This window comes from Nothobranchius furzeri, chromosome 7, assembly GCF_043380555.1.
Source record: "Nothobranchius furzeri strain GRZ-AD chromosome 7, NfurGRZ-RIMD1, whole genome shotgun sequence".
NCBI classification, from domain to species: Eukaryota; Metazoa; Chordata; class Actinopteri; order Cyprinodontiformes; family Nothobranchiidae; genus Nothobranchius; species Nothobranchius furzeri.
In genome coordinates this window covers 56,212,958-56,232,122 of record NC_091747.1, presented here as the reverse complement: position 1 = coordinate 56,232,122, position 19,165 = coordinate 56,212,958, and the positions used below count along the sequence as shown (strand labels likewise).

Genomic DNA, 19,165 nt, shown 5'->3' with positions numbered 1-19,165 from the left:
AATATACGGAGGGCTCTCAGCTTTATCCTCCGATCTCATCTCCTGCAAGTTCGCTGTCACACATTCACATAAATCCCTAGAAAGTGATTGAGTGAGGGGGAATGTAAACAATCAGAGAGGTTTTAAACGCGCAGTCAGCCGTGCCTGTCTGGGATCGTAGATTGGTCGCAAAAGTGTGTATTCTCAGACGGACGAGACGGAAAACTAGTTTGGTTTTAGATGAACAGCATCATCCAGCGGTGTGGGCTCAGTAGCATGCCAATAAAGCTTCGTCTGCAAAGTGTATATGTGGAACCGACGGGGCTACGGTGAGACCTGATGACTTCCATGAAGGGAATAATAGATGAACCGTGCACAGCACGGCTGCACGTGGGGAAACTGTTCAAAAACACTCCCTTCATTTCATCTTGATCTGTCGGTTGGGATTGTTTCTCCTTTTATAATTAAATATATTTATATAAGAAATGTTTGTTTTAACGTTTTGCAAACCGCAGCAAATGACTGATGGGAAATTTTTACTTTTTGAAATAATTTTTTAGCAAAACTACAGACCAAAATACATAACATTTATTTATTGTTGGATTAATCACTCTGCACACCAAACAGACAACATTTTGACCACGGAAAGGTTGCTTTATTGTCATGACAGTTCATTCTAATATTCAGGTTATTGTTATTTTGGTATGACCTGCCTTAAACAAATCTGCATGACAGCAGTAGTTGTTCTTCTTTTCAGGAGCTGCACTCATTTCAGACCAAAGACAACAACAGATCTCTCAAACCTAATTGTCTCAAGGTGCAGCAACAAAGGAAGTGAAGGTGCTTGTTTGGCCTTCAGACTAACTAGATGCCATCCTGGAGTGTTCTGATGACATCTATTCAACAAGATCCGACTTTACAATCTCTGAAAACTCCTTCGAGGCGATGAGTTTAGAGCGATGGTCATAATGTTATGGCTGATCAGTGTCCATGCCGTGCTGAGATGGTTGTAGGCCATTCATCCATTTTCATACGTTAATCCGGAGTTGAGTCACTAGGGAAGTAGTCTACGTAGAAAGGCCCAGGCTTCCCTCTCCCCTGCCATTTGGGCCAGCTTGCCTTGTGGAATCCCGAGGCGTTCCCTGGCCAGGTGAGAGACATAGTCCCTCCAGCGTGTCCTGGGTCTTCCCTTGGGTCTCCTCCCAGTTGGACGTGTCCAGAAAACCTCACCAGGGAGGCGTCCAGGAGGCATCCTGACCAGATGTCCGGGCCACCTCAACTGGTTCCTCTCGATGTGGAGGAGCAGCTGATCTACTCCGAGCCCCTCCCGGATGGCTGAGCTTCTCACCCTATCTCTAAGGGAGAGCCCAGCCACCCTGCGGAGAAAATTCATTTCAGCCTTTTGTATTTGAGATCTCGTTCTTTCGGTCACTACCCAAAGCTCGTGACCATAGGTGAGGGTAGGAACGTAGATCGAGCGGTAAATCGAGAGCTTTGCCTTCTGACTCAGCTCTCTCTTCACCACAACAGACCGGTACAACGCCCGCATCACTGCAGACGCAGCACCAATCCGCCTATCGACGCCCTGCTCCATCTTTCCCTCACTCGTGAACTTGACCCTGAGATACTTAAACTCCTCCGCTTGAGGCAGGACCTCATCCATGACCCGGAGAAGGCCTTCTACCCTTTTCCGATTCAAGTTCTATTGTCAATGCTTAAATTAAGATGTGTACACTCCACTGACACAAATATCAAGGACATAAAAAACAGTTAGAAAAAATGAAAAAAAAAGTTTAGATTTCAGTTAAATATTACAAAATATTCAATTTGTTACATTTTTAATTAGATTTTTTATCCAATTCTCATAAAACTCCTGTCATATTTTTATTCTAGTAAATTTTGTAAGGTGTATAAAGTGTGTATGCATTATTATTATTATCATTATTATCATTATTGATGTTGTTTCTAATAATAATATTTAGCTGCTAGAACACAAATGATGTGAGTAAACCATTTTGTACACACTTACGGCTCAGTATTAAATTTAGACATGATATTTTTCAAGTCATATTTGATCATCTTCAACATAAAATCCAGATAAATAAACATTTATAAACATTTATAACACAAAATAAATGATCTGGTCCTACAGCTGTTTTATACAAAATACCAGGTATATACAAAATAGAGTATTGAAATTCAGCTTTTTGCAAAAAAAATCTAATATTAATTGTTTTTATATTTACATGTTTCTCTTTTTTTATTGATTAAAACATAAAATCAGTTTTGGGACTGGAAAAATAAAATGCAATCACATTTTATACCAAAAAAATCATTATTTTCAAAACAAAGTTGAACTTTAAAATGTGCATCAGCAAAAAGTTGCACATGACAATTAAGATACTATACAAAAAAAAACAGAAATAGTGATCTGGGACTTTATTTTGATAGTAATTTTGTTTCCTACTAAATAGACATTTGGACATTTAGTAAGTAGCTGCGTGTGCAAATGCAAACCAGGTGCGGCTAAAATTGTATATCGATGGTGTATCAACACATTTGTGAACCCCCAAAGTTCAAAAATGAAAGAAACCATCAATGTGAACATGACGGTGATTCTTTTTGCTTCCCTTCGTGATTTCCCCGTGCCATCTTGTACTGCAAACATTCATCTCTGGTCTTTAACATGCAGCAGAGCTTTTTAAAGACTGTTGCAGAGCAAACTCCAGGTCCCACCACCATCTGTATTTGTTTCTGGCACATGGTTTAGATGAAAGGCACTGGAGCTATCATCTACTAGAATAACCAGTGGTAAAAAAGAAAAGTCAGTCTGATGATGTTATAAAAGAAGTGGTTTCAGCCTGAGGACAGCTGCGTCGCTCCCACAGGTTTAAAAATCGGAGTCCGAAGGAAACAGGTTTTGTTGGGTTTTTGGGTCAAATGAGCATTGCGTCATCATATTTTTATTTCTTGCTTTAACAAAATGGAGGCAAAAGAATGTGATCAAGGGAGAGAGTCTGTTGGGCAGGAAGAGGTCAGGGTTCTGCCCGAGTGGACGGGGAGGGACTGGAGGGAGGACAGTGGGGCTGAGGAAAGTGTTTGTACATATCTGTGGCGGGAACCTGTGGCGGCGATGGGATGGGCGTGTCTGGTGATGCTGTGGAATGAAAAACAACCAGAACATTTGATTTATTTTATGGATCATCTTCCTCTTTCATTTATATTTGTGTTAGTATTTACATCCATGTCTGGATTTTAACTGTGGGTCTTTCTATTCCAATTTAAAAATTGCTCATTGTTCCTTTTTCATGGATCTTACCCATTTGTGGAATGTGGCCAACAGGCATTGTGCTGATAACGAGTGTGTGTCCAGTCACGGGATCCTGGGCTAGCTGGGTGTGTGCTGAGTGATGAAGGTGGACGGGTTCTGATGTTAGACCTGAACAAAGACAAAAAAAAAAAAGAACACTTCTGAACCACCTGACCAGATGAGTAACCTTAAAGTAACAATAAATATATTATAACTTTAATCTAGAGTTTAACGTTGATCTCAGTGATTGATGAATTAGAAACTTGACCAGTTTCATATTTGACATCACTCTGCAGCCCGCTGCTGACCAAAATCCACACTTGATGGTTTTGTGGAGCAGGTAGGTGCTCTATAGAGGGCGCTCTTTACGGCTGTCAACTGTTATGCTAGCAGTTAGCATTTTCAGTTTGTGATCATCAATAAAAAGCACAAGAAGAAAAAAAAGAGGTCTGCTTTTCTGTTGGCATCATAGCGGAGCGCGGAAGTAAAAGTAAGAGAGTAATTTCTTTGGAGGTAAAGCAAATCATTAAAACCAGCGTGAACATCGGCATGGCCTACGCTAATTTGAGGAAGCTAAAGGAGGCTTCAAAATCACAGACGGATGGTGACCTGGCTTTGTTGGTACTGGACTTGTAAGTAATATTTTACAGAACAGTTTGGATCTTTTTACTTTGTGGTTTATTTTTGCATTAGTTGATTCATGTTAGTGCTAGCTCATTGTTAGCACTAGCTACAGCAGGGTTGTTTACGACAGTTCTAATACTACTTTCAACCAGCAGGGCGGAGGAGCAGGAAACTACTCAGTCTTACTCTCATTCACGTTTTTTAAATGTTGTGATCTCTAGTGTGAATAAAGCTTTGATCAATTTTCTGTGGGAAAAGAAAGCTCTGGTGCTCCTGTTTCAGGAAGTAGAAATTAGCTGGAGTTGGTGGGGTTCTTTACTCTGGGCAAAGAACGGTAGGATTTGGAGTCTTACTTATTGATATTCAAGGTGTGCAAACATTGCCTCCGTAAGATCATGTTTCACCCTAACCCACAAATACCTCAAGCCTGAAGGAGTTGATAGCGTTGATAGCTAATAATGGTTAGCTTCTGCTAGCTGAGATTCACTCTGCTCTCTTCTAGCTGCAACAATCGACACAGCTTTCTGCTGTTCAAGCCAAGATGAATGAGTCCACAAATGCTAATTTACAGTGTAACATTGATCTGCGTGTGTTGAGAAGCAACATGTCTTTAAACCAAAGAGTGTTCATTCAGGAATGTAATTTGTTATGTAACATGAATTTGTTTGTTACCCTCATTAGGTGTCCTCTGTGGCAGCCATTTTGAAGCAGCTAAAGGGGAAGCCCGCCTCTATTGCTGCCTTTATATAGGAAATGCCTGAGTGGACTGATGTGATTGGCCGACCTGAATTGGAGGGGGGGTCGGAGAGTATATAGGTGGACTGCTGGGTGTGGCAAAGGGTCGTTTTTCCTCTCTGAAAGTGACAGAGACTGCTAAGAGAGTTGGATGGGTGGCCATTTTGAATCGTGCTGGGATTTTCTGATTTTGTTTTTTTCGGACCAGAGGAAATAAAACTGGTTTTCCTTGTCTATCGACGAAGTCATCATGTGTCTTTTGTCCTCACTACACTTCACTGTGTAACAGCGTGGATTTTCTGATCCGAGCGTCACCCCACCTATTTCCATTTTGCGGCTAATGCAGGAAATAGGTAGCCTAGTGAACTAGACCAAATTCTTGCTTTGCAAAGTTTGGTCTAGGAACGCTCCACTGGAACCTCTGCAGCCCCTAACAGCATTCTGGCTGGCCAATCACGGCTCTCTAGAGGGGTTTCAAACACATAAAGAGCTGTGATTGGTCCATAATGGTGGGCCAATCATAGTAAACTATCTGCTTAGTGAACAAATCACAGAGCTTTATCTGCTTTGTGGGCCAATCAGGGCACTCTATATGCCTGGTGGGTGGGATGATGCAACAAAGTGAAACAAGATGGCGACAGCTCGTTTGAAACGGCTTTTACATCCATTTTGGACTATTAGAACATGGGCTTCATTAGAATCAAGAGCAGATAGATGTATTTAAGAGCATTTTTTTAAAGAAAAAGTATGCGTTTTCTCCTTCAACTGCGGGCCGTCTCATTTACCAATGGCTGTTGCGGTGAGTATGTCACATTCATTGTCCAGTAGCATGCGAAGATCATTTGAAAGACAATGGGAGAACCCGCCCCACAACCGAGAGCCGTCAATGGAGCGTTGCCAGACTAAGGCCCTGTCCACACGTAGCTGGGGATCTGCCAAAACGTAGATATTTTTCTACGTTTTGGCCTGTCATCCACACGAAAACAGATCTTTTTAAAAACTCCAGCCAAAGTGAAGATCTGCGTTTTCTCCGTTTTGGGTGTCTGCGTGTGGACAGACAAAACCGGAGTTTTAAGGACCGCAACGTCACTTTCCGCGACAAAAAAATGCTGACATCACATGTGCGACCTGTGTTTACACTAGCCGACAGCATGGATGCCCTCAGAGCTGCTCTCGCTTTATCAGTTGTCCAAGCGCTTTTTGCTTGTTTGTTTTTGCAAGCGGAATTACTGCTCCTTGCGGAAGACCACAGACGAAGGACGAGGTTAAGAATGGGGGAAGTACTGCCGCCTACAGGTCTGGCATGTCCTTAACAACGTATTTATCCGGGTACGTGTGGACAGAGTTTTTTTTTTTAAACGAGGTGGTGTGGATGCAAGTTTTTAGAGGGGCGGATATTCGTTTTTTTTAAAAAACCGGCTACGTGTGGACTAGGCCTAAATAATACATTTATTTAGTCTGGCTTGCCAGGCTAGGAAATAGGGATATAAAGCTTTTTTTATCTTCTGCTGCATGTGAAGCTCTGCAAAAAACTGTTTCTTAGTGAACAATCGTGTTTGTAATTATACAAAAAAAACACTTTAAATCCCATTTTTTATTGTTCATATTGATTCTGGTTTGGCTTCCACTGGTAAAGTGAGAACACATTGCTATAAGCATCAGATTCACATTACTAAATATAATGTCAACACTCATTTGAGAGGGGGGAAGGTTAGTTGTTATTTCTGTTTTTTATGTGTCAGTGCCACATTTTGACAGAATGTTCTGACAAGGAAAAAGCATCCCTCTCTGTACACTGTCATCCAAGTCAAGTTTCTATATCCAGGAGGGGTTTTTTCAGCATGTTAGGCGAAAGCTGGGGGACATGTTTGGAGATTTTATCTTTTTTTGTTACATCAAACCTGATCTTGTGTTTTTGCATTGTTTGACACAGCCCTCCCGAGAATAGACTTTATGTCTCGTATTGTAAGGTACGAGTGCAGATTTCTCAGTAGCGCCACACATTTCACCTTCGCCTTTTATGCATTTTTTTTTGTTCAAAGCTAAAGTTTTCCTCAACAGAATTTTAAACTTTCAGCTCTTGTTTACACCCAAGAAAACTTTGCTAAGCATTTTTGCTTCTGCTCTCTGCAGATCCTCGTACAGTTCGACACATTCGCCTCTGAGTAGCTCTTGTTTTGCTGCGGGTCATGTTATCGGCATACGGAGCTACAAGAATGGTCTCACCTCCCAGCAGCATCTCCTGCAGCAGGTTGTCTATCTTGGCAAGGCCACAGAGCTTGGTGAACTGAAGCTGTTCAATCATCTGCCATGTGATGCTCTGCAGGGTGGGCAACAGGAGCAAAAGCTCTCCAAAACGCCCTCTTGAGTCGTACTGACGGTCATTAATGTAGTCCTCAAGACTCATCTGAACCTGGGGAATGTACACAAAGAATCAGAATCACTTGTGCCTGTTTTGAGTTTTGAGGAAAATATTTGACTGTGCAAAGTGAAATAAATGTAAAAGGTTTTTATATTGCATTGAAATTTAAAAAATGTTATTGCTGACTCACCTGCAGACGCACAGCTTTAATTTTTGAAGGTTCACGCAAAGATTTTGCATCTGCAGATTGGAAAGAAAAACATGCAACAGATGCATTAACACATGGCGGTGTGAAGGAATGAAGGACAGGACAGGTACATAGGAGGATCTGATACGAGTGGAATCATGGAATAACCTGGAAAATGGGAATAGGTAACATGACTGGAGCTGGGACAGTGGACATACCAGGCCAAGCTGATATCACATGGATGCTATTCTAACGAAGACGGGGATGTGTTACAGATATACAACAGATAAGGGGTGAGGTTTAATTTTTATTCCAATTATAATTGGAATACAATATACAATAACAGGAATTAGTGAAAATGGACGTCAGACCAGCCAACATGAGCACGTAACACCTACCTATCCACCTGAAATTGATGTCTTTGCACAACAATGGCAAGGCAAGCACCAACCCAGGGGGTCAAGCAGGTAATTTGCGCAGAAATGCGTTGGTGTGCAATAAAGCTAGTGATAATGTTGGAAATGTGGGGTTTTTTTGCTAAGCCTAGCCTACCTCTAGGTGGTACCCTTTGACAATTTCAGTTTCAAGTCTAAAGAGTAATATACATTGTTATTGTTATGTTAAAGGTTCAGTCACCTCCATCCACACTTTCTGTTTGAAAAATGCACCTAAAGGAGGCATTCGCCTGGCAGACTGAGAGAGGAGCAGAGGCAGTGATTGACCGCATCCCCTCAACCCCTTCACCCCAGCACGCTCTCAAAGTTTCTCAGTGGGAGAAATGAGCCGCTGACGAACACACACACACACACACACAGCACTCAGCCGGATGAGCAAAATGGTGGAGGATCTTCTCTCCCTTCCATGCACAAAAAGAAAAGGAGGATTTTTTTAAGGAGGTGAGCGGCTCTGAGGCGTATCATTTTATATCAGCTTGTGAGCGGCTGAGCCAGCTTGAGGAGTTGGCGAGAATCGGCTGCAGTCCAGTGCAGTGTGGCCACGCAATATGCTACTGGCAACATCACTGGGTACGTCTTAGCCAACAGCAATTGCTGATTAAAAATCTATGTAGAGCAGTGTTTTTACCTGAACAGGCTTTTTAAAAATAAAATAATAAACTAACTGAATAATGACTACACATGTCTACAGCACTATAAGAGACTCATTTAAATAGTTTATCAGCAAGAAAAAAAAAGTTGACTTGGGAGTAAAATGTAAGCAACTGTGTTTAGGGGGGAAATCGGTGACATAACTTATTTAAGTAAATTCAACTTTTAATTTCTACAGTTGTAGCAAACCTGACTCTCTCATGATTGTGTCTACAATCACCTCCATTGAAGAGTAAAATGCTAAAAGGGTTACTATGTGCAAAAACAAAATGTTCTTGACAAATTTAGTGGTTGGCTAATGTACTTGCTGACAGGTTAATATATATTCATATATTCATCACCTGGGTCAAAGAAGACAATCGCCTTGAGAGCTGCATACTCCTGGTCATCTATCTGAATATCCTGGAAGGGCTGAACCAGCTCATCCAGGACTCTGTTGGCAACCCGGCAGATCTCAGGTTCAGGGCTGTTCCTGGGGATCACACAGCCATTACCTGCAGAGACACCAAGGAATAGGTGAGTGGAAAAGAAAGTTATGTGTGTGTGTGTGTGTGTGTGGGGGGGGGGGGGGGGGGGGGGGCTGGATTATTATAGCCTTTAGAGGTCATTTTCAAAGGGCTTTAGTCAAAGAAAATAGTTGCTTGAAATGTGGGTTTTGTTAACAGTCTGAGGTTCCAGTAATTAATGAAACTTACAAAGAACGCATTTAAGGTAATAAAAAAGAAGAAAAAAGCAAAGCTCGAGTTAATCATTCTCTGTTTTCACACATGATTAAACCACTCAGAAATAAGACGGTCGGTTTCTACCTAAAAGCAGGAAGTCCTTGAATGTCATTGACCTTCTGGCGACCCCGAGCAAGAGGTGTTCACCTGCGTGAGCCCTGAGCAAGCTCACCTAAGGAACACACACACACACACACAAAGTTACCCTTTGGCCACTTTTTACACTAAAATAAAAGACAAAATGTCAAGATCCTAATAAACTAGACTGTTTAATACATTTACAAGCTAGCTGCAAAAATTCAGAATGTGCACATGAATAGTCGTGTCCTGTTACCTGATCATCCAGCGGCAGCTCTCCAAAGGCTGGAATGTATTTGGCCCATTCAACCAGTACCAACAGCTGCTGCCTCATAGAATCACATATATCCCCTACAGAGGCCGACTTCATCTCCGTTATGTCGGCAAGTCCCACCGGAGTTGTGATCTGCAGGAAAAAGGTATCATGTCAACATCTGACAGATGAAGCTGACATCACACTCAGTGCATGGGTGTCAAAGAAGGAAAATGCAGAAGTACGTTGTTACCTGTTGGGATAATGATTCTGCTTGTGCCAGGATAGTGATGGGTGGAAGGTCTTGGGAGTCCGGGGTAACTCTCCGGGAGCTGATCCGGTCTCTTTCATTCTGCACAGCTGAGATTTTAAAAGAAGCAGGAGTAAAACCAAAGAGGACACCTTAAATAAAAGTTCAAAACACAGTTCCTCCTGTACAAATACTAAGATCCACTCCAGGATTTCTGTTGGTAAGTCTCAGTGGAAAAGGCTGAGGTGGGGTCCTGAATGGAAATGATAACAGACAGCAGAGTGGTTAATATTTATAGAAAAGTAGCCGTACATGCTGGCCTCAGCAACCGGAGTAAAACGTTAACAAGTTGCAATCCAGGACAAAACGTCTCAATATCACAGGATTAGGTGTCATAAAACTCTGCGACAAGGTTATACCCCTCATAAATACACACACAGGCACACAAAACACACGCACACTTGTATTTATATGTTTGTGTGGACCTGCATTGACATCCATTCATTTTAGTTACTCCACCATACCTAACCCTAACCTTAACCAATGTGGATCTATTCCTAAACCTAACCTGCACTAAAAGTTAACTCACACCATACCTCTAAAACCAAGTTTTAGGGCCCTTAGCAATGTGTGGACCAGCAAAATATGTCCGTACAGCACAGATTAAAGTCAAAAAGTGTCCACTTAAACAAGTACAGACACACACACACACACACACACACACACACACACACACACACACACACACACACATTGCAATACTTACTTTTACTTTCATTCATTTGAGTGACTTTATGCCCAACCCTAACCATTACTCGTCTATTCCTAACCCAGAAAAAGTTGATTCACACCACACCTCTAAAATGGTAAATGGCCTGTATTTGATATAGCGCCTTCTGGAGTCCTGGAACCCCTCGAGGCGCTTTACAACACAATCAGCCATTCACCCTTTCACACACTCATTCACAGCCTGGTGGTGATGAGCTACAATGTAGCCACAGCTGCCCTGGGGCGCACTGACTGAGGCGAGTCTGCCGTACACCGGCGCCACCGGTCTCCGACCACCATCAGCAAACAAGTTGGGTTAAGCATCTTGCCCAAGGACACAACGACAGACTCGAACCTGCAACCTTCCGATTGTGAGGTGAGCACTTAATTCTTGTGCCACTGTCGCCCTTATCAAAATCAAGTATTAGGGTTTTTCTACTGTGGGGACCAGCCAAATGTCCCCACAGATTCAAAATCTCCCCACATTACATGTTAAAAATGGGGTAAATGTCCCTAAAATAGTACAAACAAAACACACACACAGTTGTTTTTATGGATTGATCTATTTCTATTCTCAACAAGCTTTGAAATCATCTCCGCCAGACTTAGTTGCCCATCAAATATATATGATTTGATATGGAAGTGTTATGTTGACGCGTGACAAGTAGTCATTTTGGTCCTACCTTCTTTCTTCATGCCAGCTCTGAAGCATTTGTTGAGTCTGCAGAAGCGACACTGGTTCCTCTTGTCTTTATCAACGACGCACTGTCTGCTGAACCTGTTCAACAAAAAATCCAGTGAGACCCAGGACTTAATGCATTCACACGTACGTTCAAAATGTGACTAACTTTCAGAAACAAAGTATCTGCCAAAACGTGCATCTTTATGTGAAACCCTGTTTATGCACATATGTATACGTCTTTATGAAGGGCTTTCTTTTATGCTGTAAATGTATGATACCTCTATACTGAGTAAACGGGATGAGGTGTTCTTAGATTGTTTTGTACAAATTTGTATTTGTGTATTTTTTTAGGCAAATGCTTTGCCTACGTCGTGTTTCTTGCTCGTTTCTACCTGCAGGTGTACACGTGGCTCTTGCGAATGGAGCGTCTGAAGAAGCCTTTGCAGCCGTCACAACTGGAAGCTCCGTAGTGTTTCCCTGTAGCTTTGTCTCCACATATTGCACAGTTGCTGCTCAGCCCATCTGGACCTGGGTGACTTGGTTCTGTTGGCATGCTGTCTGAAACATCCCCAAAAACAGGTAAATAGACTTCCATGTGCATGTGCCTTGTGCATACTTAGTTTAGGGCAAAATCTTATTTATTTTACCAAACAAAAACATTTTTCAGTAATACCGTTGTCTACTTAGCTTTATCATTCGACTGAAGTGGATGATTTCATAGCATGGTTGAAGATTGTACATAAGTGCTCTTACATCTAATAGTCATGATTACTGTATGCCTATTTGTCCTTTAAAAGAAAACACATGATCTGCATAATAAGTGAGACTGCTCACACGGATGCGCTCTAATTCCCTAGGATAACCCCTCCTACCCCTATTTCCGTTCTCTACAATAACATGCTGATGTGAAATTAATGCATATATTTATCAAACTCCCATCAGTTGCTGCCATGACATCAGTGTGTTGCTGAGTTTTTGTCCTTCAGTAAACTTCTATTTCAGCTGCAAAAACCACAACTCAAAATTTGCAAAGGTGAAGACTATTTGTTTTGTTTTTTCTTTGAAAGAAGTTAACCTTTACACATTATAGCTTTTAATTCTTGAACGTTATCAGTCCTTTCATTAATTAATTAGTTTTTGAATGAAGTAATGCATCATAATCTGGATAAACTGAGTCATTAAAGTATTTTCCATTGGCGGTATGTTTGTATAGATATGAAAATGATAAAACCAGACCAATACAGTAAAACTCCAATTCTTGTGAGAAAAATATACAACAAAGAGTAAAATAATGAAACCATTAAAACAATTAATTTGTTTATGTTGACGTCGCCAAAAACTAGTTTTCTTGTCCGGGGATTGGACCGCCAAGGCTCCCGCCTTGGTCTGCCACCCGATTCACATTGCACCGGACCCTTCATGTTCCTCCTGCGGGTGGTGGGTCCACAGTTGGACGAGCCCATGTATCCGGTTCGGGCTGGGCCCGGCCGGGCCCCATGGGCGAAAGCCCGGCCACCAGGCGCTCGCTCACGGGCCCCAACCCCAGGCCTGAGGGAGCTGAGCCAGAAAGCCAGGCTCTCGATTTACCGGTCGATCTACGTCCCAATCCTCACCTATGGTCATGAGCTTTGGGTAATGACCGAAAGAACGAGATCGCGGATACAAGCGGCCGAAATGAGTTTCCTCCGTAGGGTGGCCGGGCTCAGCCTTAGAGATAGGGTGAGGAGCTCGGACATTCGGGAGGGACTCGGAGTAGAACCGCTGCTCCTCCGGATCGAAAGGAGCCAGTTGAGGTGGTTTGGGCATCTGGTCAGGATGCCTCCTGGACGCCTCCCCGGGGAGGTGTTTCGGGCATGTCCTGCCGGCAGAAGGCCCCCGGGTCGACCCAGGACACGTTGGAGAAGTTACATCTCCAATCTGGTCCGGGAACGCCTTGGGGTCCTGCCGGAGGAGCTGGTGGACAAGGCCGGGGAGAGGACGGCCTGGAGCTCCCTAGTTGGGATGCTGCCCCCGCGACCCGGACCCGGATAAGCGGAGGAAGACGACGACGACGACGATGTTGACGTCGATTCTCCAAAAGTTCACTTCTTCAGTGTATTGATTGGATACTAGGATAAGTCTTGCCTGACTTACTGGTGTGATGTTCTGAAACAACAACAAATAATAAAAGCTTGGCTAAATGTATTTTTCGAATGTGAGATTATATAATCTACCGTGGTCAGTTTTGCTCTTTTAACACTGCAGTTAAAGTATTAAATATTTGAAATAGGCTGCAGGAGAAACTCAGTGTTGCAGAATCCATTGAAATAGAAAAACAATCTTATATATTTTAGCCATTTTTCCATACAATGCAAACACAAAAATTAAGGAGTTTATTATCCCAAATAATTAACTTAGTTTGTTAGTATAAATATTCCACTCAGTTACAAGCTGCAAAACATTAGATCATAGACCAATTCATCTAATTTCACAGAATATCGGTCGATACTGAGATTTTGTCCTTGGAAGTTACTTTTTCTCAGTAAAACTTGTACATAAAATACAATACAAAAATTGAGCTGTCAAAAGTACTAAAGGCACATGTTACAACATTGATGGAGCTAGCACGTAAGTTTGAAAAAACAACCTGTTAAATGGTTTTTATGCAAGTAATATTCCTGAATAGAACTGGGTTGAATACAAAGCTCTGTGGGACGCCTGTTAAATATTGCATGATTAAGTTGGTTTTACAGTCATTGTTTGAAAATGTTTTGCTTTTCCAAATATTGTTAATTACTTTCATTCTGCTTGTATGAACACAAACATTTTGAACCAACACTAAACTATAGTTTTTACTATTAAAGCTTTAAACAGACAAAAATGAAAGGTACTCTGTAAGGCCAGTCAGTAATCAGTAACATCACGACTATCAATAAAGTCGGTAATATTTTTTCCAACCAGCCAAGAGTTTTTAATCCATCCTTTTGAGGAACATTTAATCATTCTATGTGAATTGGTCTAATTTTGTTAGGTTGTTTCAACCTCATGTCTGCTGCTTTGGGAGACATTTGTGTTTGCCATCAAATTCAGCCATCTTTTGGAATCTCCTTTTCAAGCAATGAAATAAAAATCCATCTATTTTGGAGCCAATTACACAAAACGTTGTCTTTCCGTCTTCCATGAAGATATGAGTGTGTTTTCTTCCACAGTACCATCTTTACTCAAACTGGGGTTTTCAAATGACCAGTCCAGCGATTTTGTGAAAGCTGTCTTGTTTAAACTTGTCCTCTACTTCTCTTGGATGGTCATTTTTTATAATTTTATTGCAGTTTCCTAAATACTACCTTAGGAAAGTATTTTTCAGCTGTTTATACCTACTTTGTTCTGCTTTCTAGAGAAAGGTAAAGTGTCAGCATTTACTGACCGTGCATCTGTTTTTTATTGATCATCATAAATGTAAGTGATCTCAATTTCTGATTTCCCATTGTACATTCTATGATTTATCTTTCCTTAAAGTCCTTCTGTTTTTCTTTCATGTGTGTGTGTGTTCTGCCTGAACACTCACTTACCTCCTCCATAGAGTACCTCTGCACTCTCAAAGCCCAGTGTGCTGTATGATGGATCCAGGCCTTCGCAGTAGTTGGCCACCTCCATATCTAACAGTGGTTTTGTCTGAGGAGCTGTAGAATACTTCATCCCTGCTTCAGTCTGAGCTACGTCTTCTTGTCTTCTCCTGTCCATTCACTCCTTGGTCTCTTTTAGTTTCTGTCTTCTTATCTCTTGCTAATTCTTAAATATATGACCGGGAAGATCCTTGGCATAACACATCTATAATCTGATCTGATTGGGCCATGAACAAGAAAAAGGGTGGAGACTTCTTACCTTATTGTACCTCACTTATCTGTTCTTTTCTCTCACACTTATCACAAGGATGATGAGATAGTGGCGAATGTTTTTTTTTTCCATACCGCCATCCATTTTAACACTATTTTCTCCACAAATGTTGCGGGGTTTATTTCCCCTCTAATTGCTTGACCACTATTATTTAACTTTGTGCATGCATGTATCTGAAAGCATGAAAACCTTTTCTTTTGCAGAGATTTATAACTGCACAGGTGATGTATCTGTGTACAAGTGTTGTTCCAGGGATTCCTAATCTAATCAAAACTAAAGTGATATCACCTTTGCAGATATAGACTATAAAGATACAACACTAAATAGAGAACACTAAGAATGTGCCCATGCATCTAGTCCTTTGGAAATGATTCATTGTGTGCACTAAAATACATTTAAACTAAAAAAAATGTCTAATATTCTGTTTGACAGGTAGAAGGATTCAAGAGCAGAACTCAAGACTTAAAGCCGCCCTCCCCCCTCTCACTGCAGTCCTCCTTTGGGACAAATTTGCTATAAACATTCTCTAATTTGGCCCAAACTAGTTAAATATTCTCACTCACGCCATTCTACATTCAGAGTTTCACTGCAGTAAATCTTATTGTGTGTTTTAGAGGCAATCAGTTTGGGCATTGTGACAGAAAGGGCTGTAAATGATAAGAGATGGCATTGTGGGTGATTTGATGCCTCGCGTCAGTGATGAGAGGACCAACCAGAAGGAAGTAAAGACGTTCTTGTGCAGGCCTGATGATGATTTATTGCTCTTTTGGTCATGTCCAAATGCACATGACCCTAGAAAGCAATCAGTGTTGGCTCCGATTGGTATTAGTTTATAGCGGAGTGTGGATAAAAGGGGTTAAAAAGAGAATATGAAAGCTTGGGTGTGGGAGGGGAAAGAAGTGAGAGGCAGATTATAATTTAACCAGTAGTTTGGTCATGCCTCCTGAGTCATCAGGTTTTCAGAGTGGAGAAAGAATGACTGTTTACAAGAAGAGTTGATCCCCTAGCAGGGTTTAGGTTCAACCCCAATGTGTTGAATAGGCTTTATTAAACTAACAAAAACAAAGTAATAATGTGCACAGTGACAGGGGAAACAAGGCTTCCCACACTTACAGTATTTATTTATTTTACCTTTCATAAATGTTTCAGATCTGCAAACACATTTCCATAACAAAGAAAGAGACTAAATACAAAATGCAGTTCTGAAGTATAATTCTCCATCATTTACAGCAAGTTGTCCATATTCAGAAGCAGCTTATAGCCCCAGACCATCACACTACCTCCACCTTGTTTGATTATTAGATCTCTTTCTTATTATGTTGAATCATGAACTTTGATCTTAACCTGCAGTGCTTTAGATGCTATTAGTACCAAATATATTCAGAATGATGCACGGTGCTTTGCCTTTTTAGATATTTTAGCTTATTATTGTCAGACAGGTTTTGATGGTTGATTATTTAATTTATCAATTCTACAGGTGTGTGTGCAAGTGAAGGTCCTCAGTCATCCAGGTCATGGTAATCTAAAGCAGTGTGAATGAAGACAGCCAGCTCAGAGGCCTTGTGGTAGAGTGTCCGCCCTGAGACTGGGAGGTCAGAGTTCAATTGCTGGTCGGGTTATACCAAAGACTTTGAAAAAATGGGACCCAATGCCTCCCTGCTTGACACTCAGCATGTAAGGGTTGGATTGGGGGGGTTAAACCATCAAATGGTTCCCGAGCGCGGCTGTGTCTGTAGCTCACCACTCCCTCAGAGCAAATGTCTCACACATCAGCGTGTGTGACAACTAATGGAACTTTAACCTTTAACAAATGGACTTCTTAGGTTTCTTGAAGATGTTTCACTCCTAATCAGAGTAACTTTGTCAATTCTGACTGGAATATGGGAGAGTCAAGCTTATAAACTGTAGTTGTCTATTGTTGCTTAACGAGCTGAAACTACATATGAATACCCCTTTCCCCTACCCCTTTAGGGGTTATTGGTCATTAGGCTCAATTGATTAGATGCAGGATCTAGACTGACACTGTTTTGTAATTAGATTTAGAGCTGTGTTGTAGGTGCTGGAAAAGTGAAACCTGAGGCCTCCTCATCCGTTTAAATTCAGTCTTTTCTGTTTATAAAAGATAGCTTCCTTACTCTTCTCTTAAACAATCCATCTTCTCTAACCAGATTGTGTACATTGTCATCTTCAAAAGTGTGTTCCTTATCCTTCAGATGTAAGTGGAGGGCAGACTACTATATCTGCATTTAAATGTAAAATCGGAAAATATCTGTATTGGTTTCCGTCTTTTAATGCACATATTATACACCAAATTCTTCAGCTAACAGATCTGAGGTTTAGTTTTTGAGATTCTTCAGTTTATTTGGTGCAACTTGCGAATTAGAAATTTGCCCCGTGTAGTGCACGCACGCTGTTGTCATAGCATGTAGCTACGAGTTGCTAGCCAAGTGGCAAATGACTAAAACAGAGCAACAATCTTCACCCAAGGCTTGCTTTACTTATTTGAAGATCGTCTTACCTTACCTAGAAAATGGCAGGATTTGGAATTTTACTCATTACTATTCACAATATTTGGGCATCTTTCCTTGGATGGGCTAGTAGCAACTCTTCCATTGCCTCCGTTTGCTCTGCATCGATGATGTTTTATCTCCCCAAATAACAGCTTGTGGGAGTTTTAACACGTTATGGAGTTGCTAATGCTAACAGTTAGCTTCCACTAGCCGACACGTGGACTCTCCTCCAGCTGCAAAAATAAACACAGTCTTCTCCACTGTGAGCCAAGGTGAGTGATTCCATTCATACAAATTTGCAATGTTGCTCTGACTGGCTTTCTATCTGTAGCTAATGCAGCAAGTAGGGGTAGAAGACTATTTTCACATTCACCCTTCATGTGAAACTCAGAGTCACCAAACTTATTTTAAAAAATAATAAGTTTCCAAGTAAACCTGCACTTAAAAAAATGAAATCCTCATTTGAAAACTGCCTTTTGTACTGACTTCCCAATTTGAAACATCCGAGTGAGACAAAAAAGCACAAAAAACTGTATGAATGTAAAGTTTCGAGGGTAATAACACCACGCACAGTTATTTGCTCACGGTCAGGGTGACGTACGTTTCCCACCCAGACTTTCCATACTAACCACTTCTGCATTTGTATGGATAAAAATACAATATTCAAAACAAAGAAATGAATGAGCTTTACATGTTTTTTTAATTTTTATTGTTCATCTCATGACGCACTCAGCAGCTTAGATCAAGTACACCAGGGTTACTCAGAAAAATTGCTTCCGCCTATCAACCGCAAGTTCCCTGCAGCCATAAAACCGTGTTGTTAAAAGGCAATTTCTGTGTGAACTGGCCATAATACCAGCACCTCTGTTTAAACTAGAGGGTTTAATAGTCACAGCCCATGTCCCGCTTGTAAAGCTCTACTTCCCGAAACTAAAGCAACAGTAAACATTATATCAGAATTACAATTACAAAGGAAATCATGTTTGATTTGAATAAAAATTGAGGAATCAATCGTTTTTATGCAGTGTAAAGTAGACAGCAATTGTTTTTGCCTTTAAAAAGATGCGACTAGTAAATAAAATCACTCCCTATCGGCGAGAAGACGTGGAGGAGCGTTTTTAGAGGGAAAACTGGATGGACTAATGGTTAGCTCTTGTTTTTGTCCTTGATCAGGTGAAGTTGGTTATCACGTGATCTTTACAGCACAGCATTCGTGTGACAAAGTGATTCTTTCTTATCTGTTTTCACCTGTAACAGGACATACTGCTCTGAGCTTTGAGTCACACCACTACCGCCAAAACATTAAACCATGTGATTTTAAGGAGGAACGTAGAAGCAAACGCCCTTAAAATCCCTAATATGTTCTTCTTGATTAGTCTCACGTCTAAATATTTTTATTTGGGTTAGCCTAAACATAAAATATGCATGAAAGCAAAGCAACAACCTACCTGTGTTTCCTGCTCCCGTCCGTTATGAGCATTTATCCAAGTTTACTGCTGTGCCCTGACGAGGAGCAGCCCTTTGGATTAGGGAGCGCCGAGCGCTGGGAAAACCTAAAGGTGTTCGACAACATTAAAAGGGAAGGTTGGAGAGCAGATCGGTTTATAATTCATGAGGCGACACATTGGATGGCGCCATCATAGTCCTGTCATTAGATCGATTTACTAAAACAAACTCAAACCAGGGTGGGGATGTTAAACAGTAACCCGGCTTCATAAAAACTAGG

The 19,165-nt window shown here is 41.3% G+C and overlaps 1 protein-coding gene across 2 annotated transcripts; it reads right to left on the bottom strand.

Annotated features, from left to right (window-relative positions):
* Nucleotides 1–612: 612 nt before the first annotated feature.
* Nucleotides 613–19,083, bottom strand: hnf4g (hepatocyte nuclear factor 4, gamma). 2 transcript variants are annotated; one of them, XM_015955385.3, is made up of 11 exons: nucleotides 18,888–19,083; nucleotides 11,449–11,614; nucleotides 11,058–11,152; nucleotides 9,610–9,716; nucleotides 9,360–9,509; nucleotides 9,110–9,197; nucleotides 8,645–8,797; nucleotides 7,201–7,250; nucleotides 6,875–7,061; nucleotides 3,299–3,418; nucleotides 613–3,136 (listed from the first exon to the last, which is right to left on the bottom strand). In XM_015955385.3, the coding sequence occupies exons 2-11, from the start codon at nucleotides 11,607–11,609 to the stop codon at nucleotides 3,015–3,017; spliced, it is 1,233 nt and encodes a 410-aa protein (XP_015810871.3). In that variant the 5' UTR covers nucleotides 11,610–11,614; nucleotides 18,888–19,083; the 3' UTR covers nucleotides 613–3,014. The 2 variants fall into 2 exon arrangements, with proteins under 2 accessions (XP_015810871.3, XP_015810870.3); XM_015955384.3 differs by lacking the exon at nucleotides 18,888–19,083 and adding an exon at nucleotides 14,605–15,269.
* Nucleotides 19,084–19,165: the final 82 nt, after the last annotated feature.

What these genes read in the sequence shown, in the direction of transcription:
- hnf4g (XM_015955384.3), bottom strand. Translation starts at nt 14,776, where the DNA reads ATGGACAGGAGAAGACAAGAAGACGTAGCTCAGACTGAAGCAGGGATG. An exon ending in AGCTGCCGCTGGATGATCAG is followed by an intron (nt 9,198 to 9,359) that starts GTAACAGGACAC and finishes TGTGTTCCTTAG; the next exon opens with GTGAGCTTGCTCAGGGCTCA. An exon ending in GATTGTCTTCTTTGACCCAG is followed by an intron (nt 7,251 to 8,644) that starts GTGATGAATATA and finishes TCCAATCTGCAG; the next exon opens with ATGCAAAATCTTTGCGTGAA.